This window comes from Myxocyprinus asiaticus, chromosome 9 (genome assembly GCF_019703515.2).
Source record: "Myxocyprinus asiaticus isolate MX2 ecotype Aquarium Trade chromosome 9, UBuf_Myxa_2, whole genome shotgun sequence".
NCBI lineage: Eukaryota > Metazoa > Chordata > Actinopteri > Cypriniformes > Catostomidae > Myxocyprinus > Myxocyprinus asiaticus.
In genome coordinates this window covers 24,368,618-24,387,037 of record NC_059352.1, presented here as the reverse complement: position 1 = coordinate 24,387,037, position 18,420 = coordinate 24,368,618, and the positions used below count along the sequence as shown (strand labels likewise).

The 18,420-nt window shown below is 37.5% G+C and overlaps 1 protein-coding gene across 1 annotated transcript in view; it reads right to left on the bottom strand.

Annotated features, from left to right (window-relative positions):
- The window catches only part of LOC127446332 (inactive tyrosine-protein kinase transmembrane receptor ROR1-like), a 252,529-nt gene that overhangs the window by 24,814 nt on the left and 209,295 nt on the right, over positions 1 to 18,420 (bottom strand). The window contains exons 3-4 of the mRNA XM_051707163.1: positions 12,808 to 13,095; positions 12,137 to 12,173 (exon numbers count right to left, since the gene is read on the bottom strand). Of these exons, the coding sequence (XP_051563123.1) occupies positions 12,137 to 12,173; positions 12,808 to 13,095 (325 nt within the window). The remainder of the gene's footprint in view (positions 1 to 12,136; positions 12,174 to 12,807; positions 13,096 to 18,420) is intronic.

Sequence of the window (18,420 nt, the reverse complement as noted above, 5' to 3'; positions counted from 1 at the left end):
GAAACTGAAACCACTGGGTACATTGAACATGGCATAACCACATTTTGTGTCTAGATCATTTTGCATCACCCCCTACTGGTTTAAAGTTATAAAGCTACATAAATCACCTTTTAATTACTTAATTAAAATTGCCATTAATAATGTGCAAAACTTCCGAATCAGTGTGCCAAAACGTCTTTTAAAAATTTCATACACTTTACCATCTGATTCTATCGGATTCCATAGACTTCCAGCCAGAAAATACAGAAACAAAAGAATAAGAATACTAACAGACACAATAGACACACCTTTGGTGATCACCTAATACAGTTCAACCATCTTTGTATTTTTGAGGCAATGTCGACAACCATCCATCAACATCTGACGGAAGCCAGATTAGGTGTGCAGTGAAATCTCTGATCCGTGCTTTATCCTACAGCAACACAGAAGATTATACTTCCCTCAGTCTCTTCATTCAGCACCCCCAACTGACCACGTCATGTCTCCTGAGAGTAATACTGAGGCTCTGGCTCCAATTTCTCAACTCAAAGGTCTATGCCCACTGGGTGCAACTGCTCTCACTGAAACAAATATCTGTGAGATTGGTTGTTTGGCCAAACCACAGATGATTTGCTTACATACTGTTAAGTTGAGTGATTTGCTAAACAAAAAAAGCAGAGAGGTCAAGCTGTTAGGAGCCCATTAGGAAGAAGGTTGAAACATACATTGGCGCAAAATACTCCATGTTTGTTTTTCTGCGCACTGAGCCACAATGTGTACCGATCATTCAATTATAAACAGAGCTGACAAGTTGATGTGCGTAAAAAACAAATGATGGAGATACTACGTTGTGGTTAATATTGATTATTTAATTAATGTTTTTTTCTTTTCTTTTTTTTTTTTACTTAAAATACAAAAGGTTTTATTTTAGGTTTAGGGTTTGGGATAGGGTTAGTCTGTTTCAATTATAATTAGCTTTATATAAAAACAAAATAAGTCAATGGGATGTTCTTTATCATTTAGATAACTAGGTAAACATGGATATGTCCATGTGTCTGAATAGAAATGGGTATGAATTTGTGTGTTTGTGTGAATGTTATAAGACCGAATACTGACACCACTGTTATTTATTTCCTTTGTTATTGCACGCTCTGTGAATCTACGATTGTTTGCCAAACAAGCACCTGGAGTTCATGCTGTAAGTGTTGGCTCCAAGAATTGGCAAAGCACAACTAAGCTAACAACATGACTCATACAATCAAAAGGCATACTAAAGAGCAGCCTCCATCCAAGAGAGCCTCTCCAGCATATTTTGATACAGTTTGTGATTTGTCTCACCTTGTCATTTACAAAGCCAAAGTGTATGGATCATAATGCAAACCTGTATTTAAATGACAAGAACATGCATGTTTAACACAGCCAGTGGGTTTTTATAGAGACTGAGGTAGCTTGACTAATTATGCAGTACTAAGTTCTAACTTCCAGGTGTAGGAAAACATAGGGACTCTTCGTAATATCACAATAAATTAGCTTTTTTCCCTAATAAAAACTGCCTGTGTTGTCTGCCTAGCCTATTTATCTAAGTATGTATCAACAAAACAAATCATTATACATTATAAATGTCATTAAACTATCTTCGCTAAGACATTATTTAAAAACTTTAGGATATTCAAAGCTGTAAAAAACATTAAAATAACAAGGACTTGCTATTCAGGTATGGGGTTATCCATTTGAGAAGGGTCCAGGGAATAGTTGTGCTCTCCCAATAAAAGTAGATTTACTGGCTCCGTGTCTCTCTAAAAGCAATGGGAATAAGACAACTTATTCCCTCAGCAAAAAGTAGAGAAAACGTGTCCAAAATAAGTGTCCAAACGTGCGCCCGCTGTATATCAGGTGGAAAAAAATCTGGGCGTTTGGCTGCCAGACTTCGTGTTCATGGAAAAACCAGAGGAGAGGGTGCACGGGAGAGAGTGGATTGAAAAAGAAGAGGGAGAAGATGGAGAGAGTAATGGTGAGGAATAAAGGGAAAAAGTGGGGAAACGCTAGAGCCTATATGATAAGTGTGTGTATGAATGTACATGTGTATGATATTTAGAATGGACTAGAATAAAAACTGTAAGTTAATGATTTTAATTTTGTAGGTTAATTTTGTAACATTTCTTTTTGGCTTTCTGCCATTTTATTGACAGAATTGTTTTTATTTTTTTTATAAAAATTGATAAATTTTATTTAAAGACAGGAAACAACATGTAGAATAGGAGAGAATGGGATCAGAAAATTACTTGAGAGAGCTGGATTTGAGCTGGGGTGAACAACAGACACTCACTGAATACTTTATAAGGAACACTATGGTCCTAATAAAGTGCCCGACGTGGTCTTCTGCAGTTGTAACACATCTGCCTCAAGGTTCGATGTGTTGTGCATTCTGAGATGCTAAATTGCTCTCTAAAATTATACAGAGTGGTTATCTGAGTTACCGTAGCCTTTCTGGCCCCATTTCCACCTGGTATTAAGATGCGTTTCGGTTTATCCCAGAAACCACATACGAATGCTGTCCAAAAAAAGCATGTGACCAGATCACATTTAAGGTGAAAATGCTAATCCATCCTGTATGCGTCCCAGCAGCAGTGAAGCACTGACCCTCACCTGTCAATCAACTGCTGTGCTAAAACAAGAGTTTAAACTTTGCCTATTACGAGCGGCTTTAAAAGGAAATAACCGTCCGATCGGAAAATGTAAAAAAGCTGATACATACACAATCACAAGAGCTTCACAGATCTTCTTTAGTGTGTCTGATATCAGCACAGATGACAAGCACGACCACCTGAAGCTCCTTTAATACAGGTAATCCACTAAAATAACTGATAATTCTGCTTGACTTGTTGCGTATGTGCTTAGATTAAATTTCAACCGCATCTGGGAGAAACAGTGCAGCATTTTTTTTTTTTGCGCATTCTTTGTCTCTTTTTAATTTGTTGTGCTTTAATATCATGCAGTAGCACAATGACATAGTGATTGATGTACATGTCGTCATGAAAGAGAGTCCCTCCTCTCCAAATCCGAACACAAGTGGACACAGGAGACACATTTAAATGACCAGGTGAAAACAGCCATGTGTCTCACCTCACATGTGATCGGATCACCCAAAAACACATCTTACTACCAGGTGGAAACGGGGCCTTTGTCAGCTTGAACCAGTCTGGCTTCCGCTCACTGGATGTTTTTGTTTTTGGCACCATTCTAAATAATCTCTAGACACTATTGTGCATGAAAATCCCAGGAGATCAGCAGTTACAGAAGTACTCAAACCAGCCTTTCAGGCACAAACAATCATGCCACAGTCAAAATCACTGAGGTCACATTTTTTCCCTATTCTGCATGATTTTATCCATTGCACTGCTGCCACATGATTGGCTGATTAGATAATTGCATGAATAAGTAAGTGTACAAGTGTTCCTAATAAAGTGCTCAGGGTGAGTGTGAACACACACCAACATTTCGGCAATTTATAGCAACCAATGGCTTTTATCTTTTAACCTTGAATAATTATTGCCATTAAAACTGTATTCTGTAATACTATCTACTGACTGTTATATCAAAATAAAATACAAAATCAGTGAGAAACTTTCATGCACAGCATTACAGGGAGGGCGCTCACCCACACATTAAAACAATATGCGTACAGTAACTCGCAGTTACAGTAAAAACTAATATTAAAACCAGTTGAAAAACTTTTACCTCATAATCATTCAGGTTCTCTAGAAAAAACAAATACAAACAAACAAATCCAAAATGAATGAACATAATCAATGTCATGCAAGCTCAAACTTAAAATTTCTTTCTTTTTATATATTCCCACAACATGCAACAAGAGTTTACCAGACACTTTCCACTTCTTTGCAACCTCAGGGCTTTGTTTTTCTATTGTAGATCAAATCTGGGAATCATTGCAAAACTTATTAATACTTGTCTGTCTTTGTTTAGATTTGCAACACCACTATTCTAATCACACATAACTTAAAGGAATTTTCCAGGTTCAGGCGGCAGCATTTGTGGCATAATATTTATAACCACAAAACTTAATTGTGACTCGTCCGGTCTTTTCTTTAAAAAAAGCAGAAATCAAGGTAAAAAGTCAGGCACTTACAATGGAAGTGAATGGGGCCAATTTTTGGAGGGTTTAAAGGCAGACATGTGAAGCTTATAATTTTTTTAAAGCACTTAGTGTATATTAATTCTTCTGTTAAAGCCTGTGTATTATTTGAGCTGTAAAGTTGTGTAAAGTGGTTTTAGGGTTTGTTGACATTACATCGACAAAGTTATGGCTATAACTGTAATAGGTTAGTAAGTGATTTTTTCACACTAAAATCATGTTAAAATACAGTACATATTGTTTACGTCTTGTGGCTATACATTTGAAACAGTGAGTATTTTAATGTTTACAGATTGGTCCCATTCACTTCCATTGTAAATGCCTCCCTGTAGCCCATATTTTTGCTTTTTTTAAAGAAAAGGAGGGACGAGTAGAAATTATTTTTTGTGGTAATCAGTATTATGCCACAAATGCTGTCAACTGAGTTTTACTTGTATTGAACCCGGAATATTCCTTTAAAGCAGATCACATAACTGTTCATGAGAAGTTTCACTGTATAACACATTGTGATATCAAGAGATGAAACAGGAGAGAGGAACAGAAACTGAGGTCACAGATATTGAAAAGGAGAAAAGATGGTATCATTAAAGGGTCTATATATAACTGGGACATAATTTCATTTTTAGATAACTTTTGGGACACCAGGACTGGTCACCCTAGTCTTTGGCCATTGTGGGCATGTCCCATTTTTTCATTTCCCATGTCCCGCGTTGCGTTTTAAGATTCTATGTGTCAAGTTAGGTTCATTGTTTTAATAAATTATATTAATTGTACTGAGTTAATGTGTTAAATTGACAGTGCTAATAAAGAGTAAAAGTTCATTTTATAACTGTTCAGAACCAATTTTCTGCCATCCTTGCTGTGGTTAACTAAAATAAAGATATTTTTGCCTGTGATGACCTTATGCTCGCTTATATCAGCTGGCATTTATAAGCATTCCACTAAAATAAAGATAAACAGGCTGTTCACTGGTGGGACGGTGTGGTCTGCTGATGTCATTGAGTGACAGAGGTTAATATGCCGTCATATGGGGTGTTGTGGAGGTATGCTGACCCGCACTGCTTTCCCTGAGACTGGAAAATACGATTTGACAAAATGGTCAATCTCAAGTTTCAGACTGCACCACTGCTATAAGCCATACCAGGTCAAAGGTCATATACCAAGAAACTCATATTAAAGCTCCAATCTTCAGTCAATCAACACTTATTTAAATGAGTTCTATAACAAGGTAGAGATTGAGATCTTAACCGAGTTTGTATGTGTGTGCAAAACCTATTTGGAGCTACAAAACCTATAGCTATCTTTGGTCAGGTCTGTAGATAAATTGAACATTTAAAACTGAATGGAATAAATACTGAGTAAAATGCCATGAAAAGAGGCATTACCTGATCTAAAGCAGCATTAACTATAACCTGGTCATATTCACTGGCCTGTAAGTGATTTATAGTGACCAGTTGTAAGTTTAATGTGTACCATTAGATTTAACATGTCAGTGAGGAAGAAGAAGAAGAAGAAGAAAAAAAAAATGAAGGACTGTGAACTTGTAGTAAATCTGAGAAGCTTTTACAAGTTCCGTAACTCAATGTGCCAACTCAGCAAGCTATACAAACAACTGCTAGCTTAATTTATGACTCTACAATTAAATTAATGTCAATAACAATACACCTCAGTGACAAAAATAGACATTTAAAAGCTTTAAGATTTAAATGTATAGCATCAAGTCTGAGAAACAGAACTTTAAAGGAATAGTTAATGCAAGAATGAAAATTCTGTTATTATTTACTCATATTCATGTCGTTCCAAACACGCAAGACGTTATTTTCCCATGGAACACAAAAGAAAAAAATAATGAAGAATCTTCACACAGCTCTTGACTATAAAACAACAGTTCATGATGACCATGGACGTCAAGTTCCAAAAAGAACAAAAAACACCATTAACACACACACAAGTAGTCCATAAGACCAATGTGCTATATTTCAAACCTTTTGTAGCCATACGATAGCTTTGTGTGTGGAACAAAGTGAAATCTACATTTTTATTCAGTGTTAATCTTCCACTCCAACAAAGCTACGAAATGGACCATAAAAGTCATATGGACTACAAAAGGTTTAATACCATTAACGTCATTGGTTCTTGGGTGACTTATGACCAAATGGCATGATGTGTGCCATTGGTGCAATATTTGATTTTAGAGCTGCAGTGGAGTGCAATATATTAACTGAATAACAACATAAATTTTGATCTGTTCCTCACACAAATCTACTTTATGACTTTAGAAGTCTTTTTTGGGGGTGCTGTTTTTTTAACCTTTTTTGGAGTTTGACAAACAGTCACTATGAAATGATGTATGGAAAAAGAGCTGCATGAAGATACTTTAAAATTATATTTTTGTGTTCCACAGAAAAATAACAGCATATGAATTTGGAACAACATGAGGGTGAGTAAATAATAACAAAATGTACATTTTTGTAAAGTTTTGGGTGAACTATTCCTTTATGATCAGTCAAGCAAATGAGCAGAAGTAATGAGAACTCTTTGTTTCATCTTTGTTGAAATGGAGAGCACTCACTTCTGCATAGATTTCAGATGTATTATAGTAGTCGTTATTCAAAAGCAGTAACCCATTACCATTAATGATTTTTGGATGTCTCTAGCACTCGTACACTGATAGTCCAACCATAAGAAAACATTGGTCTGGACTTTGTTAAGATATTTTCAATCCAGTAACAAGCAAAACAAGAAAAAAAATCTGAAAGTCTCTTTGATAAATTTCATTTTATTTCACAAAAAGATTCCCTTTCAGACCAGCTGGGGGAAAGTTAAACAGACTTGACAAGGCAGTGATGGTAATATTAATCTTTTCAAACAGCCAAAAAAGGGATGTTATAAACAACCTTGCAGAAACACAGGGCCGTATTTGGTTCAGACGCCTACTATTAAAGAAGTCCGTTGACGTGTTTCATGGGAAACCAGCAGCACAACTGCGTTGTGTACATTAAGCTGTCTCTTCATGGTAAAATCAAAGTATAGAAATCAAGTCTATTTGCAGCTAATTAATTATATTTTTATAAGGAAAACCTTAGAAGCTTTTCCGGCTTGATTAATGTGCACCACTTTCAAACTAAAAGCAGCTCATTCTCTCAGCGGCTGGTGATGGCAGGCTGACATATAACTAAATATGAGAATTTGAAAGGGTGGTAACTAGAGATGTGATCTTTAAGTCCTGCAATGGACAAACCCTAGATTCCACAGAGGATTTAACCATCTTTTAAAATCAAGAGCCTGTGAGAAGTAGTTGTTTAGAACTGGAACTAGGAGAATTAGGGAATTTAAAAAATATTTGATAGTATATCTAATCAAGCCAACAGCTGGCAGGGAATACAGTGTGAAGAGATTTCTCTGAAGTCAGTGCTGCACTTTAAGTCAGAATCCTTCAGTAACCCAATAGTACCCCACACATTAAAAACTAGTGCCAGTTTATTACTGACATCCTAGTGGAAATTACTTTTCATGTTCAAGACTTTCAATAAAATAGCAACCTCTGAGCAATAAAATTGTTGTTCAGGATGCTGCAAGGAAGCAAACTGGGGAATGTTGGCGGAAAAGCCATTTAATTCCCTTGAGTTTTTTCTTGTTTATTAAATTGTTCTACCATGCTTCTATAAAAACACCTAAGCATCTTGCGTCTAGCTCACTAGAGAGAGGTGTGATGCTGAGAACTCTCTACTACAGGATGGGAACAACGGTGGCCATTGTTTCTCCCCTCAAGTTTCAGCCTTTTCCTCATCCATGGTGTTCGATTACTTCCTTTCCAGGTGGTCTCCATAAAGAAGGCGAAATTTAAAAGTGAGGGGCAGTGCAAGAGGAAAGAAAACATATTGCATTTATTAGAAAGTCTATGAATAAGGTCTTCAGTGTGATCATAATGTAATCATAATGTGCAGCTGTGGTGAACATCTGAGAAGTGCTAGACACAACAGGAAACTGCATGTAGAGACTGCCCCTACTTGCTTTTTCAAGACCAGCTTACCATGCTTAAGCCTGACCCTTTGCGAATGATAGCTGATCTCAGATCACTGAATCAAAAGCAAATCCGCCCTCATCAAACAAAGAACAACAGAACAACCTCCTCTGGCCTTGAGGGCTCACGATGACGACTCCATTATGGTCATAAAATACTGTGCAAACGTTTTAGGCACTTGTGAAAAATGCTGCACAGTGGGGGTGCTTTCAAACATAATGGCACGAATAGTTATTTATCAAATAAAACTAAATCAATATTTAGTGTGACCACCATCTGGCTTTAAAAAAAGTACCAATTCTCCAAGGTATACCTGTGCATAGTTTTCCAAGTTAGTTAGGAGGTAGGTTGTTTCAAGCATCTTAGAGAACTTGACACAAGTATTTAGTATTTAGACTTTGTATTTAGGCCATCTCAGTTGCTTCTCTCTTTATGTAATCCAAGACTGACCTGACAATGTTGAGATCAGGCCTCTGTGGGGGCCATTCCATCTGTTGCAGGACTCCTGTTCTTTTTCTATTCGATTCTATTTGCAAAAAGAATGTTTGGAAATCTAAAATTGATATCTGGGACACTGACAAATAATGTGTCTGAGGTAATAAATATAAATAAATAAAAAAAATAAAAAAATATCTAAATTAAAATGTCATTGAAATATCTAATTTAAAACACATTTGTCAAGTTTGTAGTACAATTAGTTAAGTTTGTGTCCAAATTGGTTTCATACAGTTTTGAAAAAAAAAAAAAAAAATGTTTTATAGCATTTTCTCCCAAAAAAAGAAAAGAAAAAAAGATTTCAATTACTTTAACTACTTAAACGCATACCTCAGGTCTTTAGTGACCCAGAGCCTCATCCTCCACCTGTACCTCATTCCTCATTTTATCTCTTATAAATAATGTAACCCACAAACACTCTTGTTTATTGCAAGAGAAATGAGTACTATATTCATACAAATAAATACTATATCACATTGATTTTCTGTGCAACAATGAATGATCAATAATGGGGAATAAACAGTATTCAATATGTGTGTACATATACATATTATTCATGCTGTTTATTCCTCAAGGTGGCAGTGTTGTGTCAGTGATTGACTTGATTTACATTTGACATTGCTATTTGATGAAGAAACAGCACCGAAGTAAACTATAATTGTAACACATGAACAAATAAAGTTGACCAACTTGTAGCTTATGACCAATCACAATTCTCCTTTCATTATTACTGTCTCACCTCTTCCTCAGCAATTCCTTTCTGTTTTGTGCTTCCTCTCTCTTCATTGACCTTTTGCTCTTCAAACTTCAACCTCCCCTCCCCTCTTTCTCTCATATTTCCTCTCTTTCATACAAAAAGACCAGCTTAAGACAAGCTGTGGCAGAACCGACAGTCTACACATTGATACCAGACCTCTAAATGCACCTCTGCTCTGAAGTTCTTTAAACGAAGAGTCTTTATTTGAGTCATAGCCACAACATATCACCGGGGACACTCTGTCCCCTCCAAACAGGTACCTCTCACCAAGAAGAGATATACACTTTAGTTTCTTCTCTGGGAAAAAATGGGAGAAGCACAGGGGAGAGAGAGCAAAGAAATCAGATTATAGACCCCTTTTCCTCTTGATGGAAGCTGACAGGATGGCTTCCTTTGATGATGACACTAATGATTACCAACAGGCCGATGTGTGGCTCAAAGGGATCTCTGTGCATATCTTGATTCAGGCAGTGGAGTGACATCAGCTAACCCAAAACAAGCTGTGCTGTTATCTATATGAGGCTTAGTGGCTCACAGGCGGGTTTGTGTTCTTTAATCAATATTAATGTGATCTGGAATGCAGCCAGCCACGTCAGGTGGTCAGGAGTTCAGACTTTCATCTCAACAGAGACTATTCCACAGTGCTGAGAAATGAAATCTGTACCAATTTGAAAATGTATGCCAGTACAGTTAATACAGACCATGAGACTACTTACTTTTAAAAGTAGGCCACTTTTAAGCAATATCATAGGCATGCTGATATTCAGTACAACAGCATGAATGCAGGTCTGTTATTACTTTTATACAGCAGTTCAATAAACAAGAGGGTTAATATCGAGAAACCTACATTTTAGACACAATATGGGCAGTTATTTTGTCTATTTTTGCTTTGATAACGAGAACAGTCCCAAACCAAGCCAAAGCAGGATCAACCGTTCCATGTCGCCAAGCAATTCGCAGACTGCCAGCCTGTCCGGACATCCATAAACACAGACAAACAGAGTGATACAAAACAGGGAAGTGTCCAAGTGCTGTTATATTAAATATCAGCACTGTTGGAACAATGCTTGTCCAGTTGGATTACACTGTAACGAGTGCAATTGTGCAGCTACCTGATCAGACCTTTAAAAATAGCTTTGTGTTGCTGTAACCTAATGTATTAAGCTTGATTGAGCCACATAAAATCACACTTTTGACTTGAAATTGACTTTTACATATAACATTATTGACATTTAGATATAACCACATGAATCACATTTTTAGGTTATCGGAACTTAATGTTGTATAATACTTCATAATATCAGCAGATGCTAGTGAGGGCAAATAACAACTTATCGAAGTTATGTAGCAATAAAATGAAACTGTTGCAGGGATCTTAATAGACATATGCTATCATAAATCCATGCTCCCATGCTAAGTGACTTGGTGTTAGAGTCTGCAGCATGGAAATATGCTAACATTGACAGAGAAACACCCTGGCAGTAATAATAATGTACTGACTGTCAGCTCAGTGGATTGAAACAAAAACATGTGGTGAGCTTGGTTGTAAGTTTTAGCACAAACATGTGTCGGTTGATTGTAATGAAGTAAGAAATACAAATGCTATGGTTCCAACAGTCTTAAACAAGACACATGCACGCAACATGGACAGCATCTTCAGCATGTACTTTTTCTTGTCTAACCTTAATCTGACCTGCTAAAGTTCTCTGGACTGCTCACTGTAAAACTATTAATAGGAAATTTACAGGACAGATTTAAGTTTCCACTTCTCAGAGTTGTTTCTGATTCAAATCTGCAATGAAATATTAGCATTTGATGGCTTTCGTTATACAGTACCAAATAAAACCAATATTTGAGACAGAAAGCGACAGTAAAATGATTTGTACAAGGAAAAATAAATCTATGACAATCCAATGCATCGATTACAGAATTTAATCATTACTGTAATAATGTTTTATAACATTACAAATTCACTCAATTGAATGCATTCAATTGTGCCTCCAGTAACATTTCTGTCTTCAGTAAATTATTCAAATGAATCATGAATCCTGCCAAAATTGTTGAATCAAATCAAACCCAATCCAACGAAAACCAGGCAAACCCCACCAAACCAAACCCAACCCTAACCTCAATCAAAACCAAAACCAACCCTGACTCCAACCCCAATCCCACCAAACCCAACCCAATCCCAACCCAACTCAACCCCGACCATAGCCCCAACCCAACCCGACTCCAACCCCAATCCAAACCAAAACCAAACCAAACCAACCCCACCAAACCTAACACAACATAAACCCAATGAAAACCAACCCAATCCAAACCCAACCAAAACCCAACCAACCCAATGCAACCAACCCAACAAAACCCAACCCCAATATTTGTCAGAGCAAATATTACCAACCCTGTCCAACGATGCCCTTTAATATATGCATGACCTGTGAGACCATTCAAACAAATACAAATTGGAAAAGATAAGCTAACAATTAACCAGTGCCAGTCCAAGTGTAAAACCTTAAAAGACAAGAGCACACTGCAGATTTATATCATATGGTCAATCTCACATAAAATGTAAATGCTGATAGCTCTTGAAGGAGCAATAAAATCATTATTTGCCTAAGCAAATTTTTCTTTTTTTTTTTTTTTTTTAAATTTGCTCAAGTGTATGTAATGGCTGATAATGGAGAATTTAAGATGGGCTGCATCACATAGGAAAGAAAAATGGACTCACGGTAAAGGCCTTCCAGCCAAGGGGGTGGGGGCCGGATCTGGAAAAAAGGGAGAGTAGGGATTTTTAACAACATGTTAAAACATCTTGGACACAAAGTAGCACAACACATGCAGCCAATATGGCTTCTTGGCATCATGGAGTGGAGAATAACCATGACTACCTAATTTTACTCAGCTCTACACAAAGTTTCAGAGATTTACTACAAAGCGTTGAGAATGTTAAAGCTCTGTACTTCTGATGATGCCCTGATGATTTTAAAAAAGGACATTTATGGTTTCAGCAACATTGCACAGAGTATCAGAACATTAATGAGGATCTTTATTCCAATTGGAGGGAGCACTGCTTTGCAGCTGGTCCAGATTTATATGGGGTGTGTGCGTTGGTACTGCAGATATGAATGGCCCCATTAAAAAGAAAAATCACAAATGAGATCAAAACAATTTCTCCTAGATAGCAATGAGATTACATAAAGAAATGTAAACTTTTGCTTTAAGGTGATGTGTGTAATTTCTGCACCACTAGCAGCACCAAATGCAATAGCAAAATCAGCAATAAAACTCTATCCAATAATATTTTCTTGTCAAATATGAGTTGAATATGCAGACATTGGAATTTTTTCATCAGTTACCTTGCTTACAATCACAATAATGTTAAATTCCAAAAACACTCACCAAATTTGACAAACAGAATTCCTGTGGTAGATACTGTGCCATTGGTGTTGGTAGCCACACACTGAAAGTAGCCGGTGTCTGTGGTGTCCAGGTTTCGGATTCTCAGACGTGAGCCATATGGAGTGGGCCTGTAAGAGACACGCCGTGGCTCCTGGACCACAGGGGCATCATTCTTAAGCCAGCGCACAGTGGGTGGTGGGTTCCCTGAAACGTGGCAGTGTAACTCAGCTGTCTGACCGAGGGAGGTAGTGATGTTATTCATGGGAGCATCCAGCCTTATGAAGTGAACTGAGAAGACAAGATGGAAAAGTTAGTCAAAACAGGGGTGTTCAACAAGGGGTCTGCGGCCCCCAGGGTGTCCATGCCAGTACTGCAGAGGGGTGGCCAATTATTGTTTGACAAAAATTTTCAAACTGTTTCAAACAAATGTTTTCATTTTTGCTAAATAATTATATTTATTGTGTATTGTTATATTTACAGTGTTTTGCAAATACAATATTTCAACCAAAACTAAAGAAGTTAAAGTTAAGCTGAATGTTTCATTGTCCCTCCCATATTACAATTAAAATGTATGCACACGTAAATGATTCTGTACATCACTAGTAATTATTCGAATGGCTTTGCACTGTAAGCATCATAAAGTATGTATGTTTGAAATATTTCCATTTCCCCTGGCATTGTTTTTCCATCATTCACAAGTTGCGCCTTACGGGAAATACCTAAAAAATATGTATTTTAGATTTTAATATTGGCCTATGTATTATAATTTATAATGACTGTAAGATATTTATCATAATATGCATTTATAGATATATTTTGTTGTACATGTTGTCAAAATCAGTTACTTAGGATCCGTGTCCGCCAGTCCATTGACACCGCTCCCCCACCTAACACCCAATCCCCCACCCCGGGAGGAAAAAAACGGAGACCCCCGAAAGTCAATGTGTAATTTGTACCCTGGTACTATATGAACATTATTATAGGCCAGGCTTAAAATACAACTCAGTTTCATAACAGGGGTCCCTGCTCCATATCTCTAGGCACCAAGGGGCCCTTTGCCTGAAAAGGGATTAAAACCCCAGAATTAAAACAATAATGTGGCTAACTTACTAAAAATACCCAAATGGCACAGTGTTGTATATGGCAGTACAAAAAATTATTTATACTGCTATTATTTGACATGTAGTAAGTCAAATAGTTTTTCCAAGAGGCTTTTCTTGGTGTTTCTGAGTCTGTGTGAGAGAAAAAAAGAGTGGGTTTATGTGTATTTGAACATACACGTACATACTATGTGTTACAAACCTTTAAGCTGTCGGTTAGGAAGTCTGTACATGATATTTAGCGGTTGCTACTAGGTGGTAAATCATTAGTTTGTCTCATCTGGGGTGGATAGCGCTAAAGGGGACGGCAGAATCTCTTGAAGCTTCTGGAAACTTCCGTCTCCAGAAAACCTGTCTTGCCAGGCCTACGGCTAGCTTTGATAAGGGGCCAGCATAAACATAACAGCCCACAATATTTCACGAGAGCTGGATGGGAAATAAAATGTGCTTACATTGAGCTCAGCAGGTCTGACCCACTCTGATCTGATTAAGGCCACAGATGGGAACTTATGAGGTCACACTTAAAGTCTATGGGAAAGTTACACATACAGTATTTTGAAACACTTTTGGTGACGGACCTAAATCAGAATTGGGGCTATAGTTACACATTGGTGTTTATGTGTGTGTGTGTGTGTTCCATAAAGATTTGTTCCATATAATTTTAACCTCTGTACGGTTCCCTGGGACCTCCTGCGGAGTCATGTGATCAGTTTGGCAGGCATGCTCCGACAGGCTCTTAATGGCATCATGACAAGCCCTGCTTGTGCAGCCAAGGAGCAAAGAGTGAAAGTAAACTTTTCCTCCTGCTTAGTGAGGATATACTGTGAGTATATCATACATGCAGTCCAAAAACCTGTCAATACATGCTCATGATTAGGACGTGTCAAAGAGAGTAGGGCATTGTGCACTGATCATAATTACTTCAAAAAAACTTGCACAAAATAAAATACTAAGTGTAGAAGTAACAACTGGCTCTGAATATGAGCTTTGATGTATAGTATGATAAATCAAAATGGTCAGGCTGCAAATTTTTGTTTGTATCACTGATGAAAGGAATAGTTTAAGTCTCAAATGTCATTTGCATTTCCACATATTCAAACTTGGCAGTCGTGATTGGTTATGACACAGATGCAAACCAATGACGCTAAACATCATTGGCGTCAAACCTGCTGTTACTCATAATGATGTGCCAAACCTTAATGAACACAAACGCAAATGAGATTTGAGAAGTACAGTGGAGGGGAAGATTTTCAGCAAATAACATCTTACAAATTTCAATCTCGCTTCAAAATACCAAAAATGTAGTACAGTATATTCACTACTATTATGGTGTTTTTTTGTATGTGTAATTTTTAGAGCTTCATATAGTCAGTCCCCATTCACTTTCATTGTGTGGAAAAGAGCACCCTGGACATTCTTCAAAATCTCTCCTTTTGTTTTCAGCAGAAGAAATTAAGGCCAAATCCACAATAATCTGTTTAGTTTAAGGCCCTATTTTCAGTTTCCTAAAGTCCCCGTTTTCCAAAGTAAGTGGTAATGGAAATGTTTTTGGTGGAGGTAAATGCCTTTCTAGTGTAGATGAGTGGTGCAACTGAAGCTAAATTAATGTGTTTTCAAACAAAAACGTATAAGTGTGGACGTTGCCAAAGTCAAAATTTTTTGGAACAACATGAGGGTGAGTAAATGATATCATAATTTTCATTTTGGGTGAACTATTCCCTTAAGCACAGTCTGAATCTATAGTATTTGTATTGGTCAACTATTTTAGCTGAACTAACATTTTGGGTAAACTGTTTCGTTCTCCCTGGCCTCTCTCTATCTCTCTTCATATTCAGTGGCATCTTCTCAGAAGGAGGTAAGGCCCTAGTGCAATGCAAAGAATGTGACTTTGACGAGAAAATTAATAAAAGTATATTGAGAGGGAGCCATGAGTGTGGCCCCCTAGGGTTACAGGCAGGTGAAGAAGCCGCAGGGCCCACAGCTGTGCAGGTACATCCATAATATTGCAGTAGCTGTGGTGGGGGTGAATTCCTTTGACTACCATTCACCTTTCAAAAACTCCACCACTGTTTGAACAACACCTGACAGCAGTGTTCAGCAAACTACATCTAGAATTACCAGGAATATGGTGATGGATTTCAGTGGTATTAATTAGAATACAAGATACGAAACTGAGAACTGAAGAGATGTTAGGCAGAATGACAGACTGAGTCACCTTTTGTTTTTACTGTATGGAAAAAAATGATGCAATGAAAGTGAATGGTGACTGAGACTAACACACTGCCTAACATCTCTTTTTGTGTTCCATGAAAGAAAGTCATAAGTCTTTGACATAAGGGTGAGTAAACGATGACAGAATGTTTATTTTTGGGTGAACTATCCCTTTTAATTAAGATCATTATTGCAAAATAAACCTTAAAAAGGTGATCAGAACCAGATACAAAGCAGGGGTCTTTATTACATGGTTTCTTTCCAAACAAGTAAATAAATTGACATGAAATACTGAGTTGAAATTACTTTATTATACGAGAACAAAGAGGCCACAGAGTGATATGAAAAATAAAAAAAAAAAGCACAGCTTAGGAAATCTGTTGCCAGGAAAAACAGTTTAGGGGTCATTATACAAAAACATTTGACCTCAGAATTGGCTGTGATGAGAATCATGTATTCCAGAGAGCCATGAAATAATCTTAGAAACTGTATATTAGTGTTGTAAAGGCAAGTCACTGCAATTTCACAGCACACCATATATTTACCATGCAGTCCACTGGGTCCTGAGTAGGGCTGCCAAATCTCTACCAGCCAAATACGGGACATTCCAGCTCTAAATACTGGACTTTTTTTTTCATATGGGCTCCTGCGAAAGATTCTGCACAAGGGTTAAAGAGGTCTACACATGTTAACATATAAAAACATTTTTTAAAAAAAATGGAAAAACAGAGAGGATGGACGCAAAGACGTGTTTAGTATTTGTACCACAGGAAATGTAAGAAAATTGCATGAAATGTTTTAAATGAGCCTGTACTGTCCTGCACTTTTGTACTAAATGCTGCGCAGCTGCTGGTACAAGCTCTGGCCATCTCAAGACAGGACTACTGTAATGCTCTGTTGGCGGCCTCCCAGCTAGCACGATTAAGCCACTAAAGATTATCCAGAACGAAGCAACACATCTGGTCTTCAATCAGCCAAAGAGGGCTCATGTCACCCCACTCTTATTTTCACTCCACTGGTAACCTGTAACTGTAATTGCTGTAGCTGTAATTGCTGTAGCTGTAACCTGTAATTCAAAGCTCTGACTCTGGATAGCCTGTTGAACAGCACCCTCATACTTAAATTCACTCCTCCAGCTCTATGTCCCAACTCACCCTCTGCGGTCAATGAAAGAGTGGCGCCTGGTGGTACCGTCGCATAGAGGTACAAAGTCTATTTCACGATCAGTAACTTTCTCTGTTCCTCTGTGGTGGATTGAGTTTCCAACCTCCTTACAATCTGTTGAGAGAGCACTTAATTCACACTAAATGCACTTACTTAATATTTAACAATATTAAAAAAGAAAAAAGAAAACAAAGTCTCTTCTGCTATGCTAACTTCTATAATACTCCAGCCACATTGAGAAATTGGCAGTGCGATACTGCAGATTTCATTGACTTTTGTACGATAAATTGCTTTCTCTGCTCCTCATTTGTAAGTCACTTTGGATAAAAGCATCTGCTAAATGACTAAATTTAAATTTACTAAAAATGTTGCTGTTTTTCTCACTGTCATGTAGCTGAGACTCCAAGAATGAGCACTGACATATGCAATGCAATGTAATGTCATGTCTTGAATAGGTGCGTTTACTAGTGTTTTGGAATCACAATGGTAAGAAACAATTATCATGCACTCTAATGCTATGACTGACAAAATTCTCCTGCTTCTGACAGAAAACACGTCAGAAAACGTGCGCTGATTGACACTGATCTTTACCCTGGCCGTTTCTGTCAAGTCTGGCATCCGTGTAACATAGCAACAACCGATATCTCACATGAAAGGTGTGTTTCAGGTCCAATTCTCTTTGTTTGTGAAACATTCAGAGCAGTTTGGAAGTGAGATGCTAAAATACAGGATAAATGGCATCCCGTATGGAATTCATATGGAACACAATTTCATTCCCTTAAATACGGGACAATTGCGAATTATATGGGACGATTGGTAACCCTAGTCCTGAGCCATTTCTCATAGTCTCAAAATCTACACTGAACATAATCTGAAACTCAGATACCTGAGGTCTGGGTGCCAAGTGACTAACATACACACTATACATTCCTTTAATCCTTCCTCTTGTCCATTCACACCTCCTTTTACTCCCTTCTCTCTTTCTCTCATTCCAGACATGTCTGGTCTGGGGGTGGCTGGGGAAAAGATACCTTCCTTCCCCTGGTGGATCTCTTTTTTATCCCTCCATCTTAATTTCCTCCATCCAAATATCAGCTCTCTTAAAACAATATACAATTGTGGCTGTCCAATAAATGGA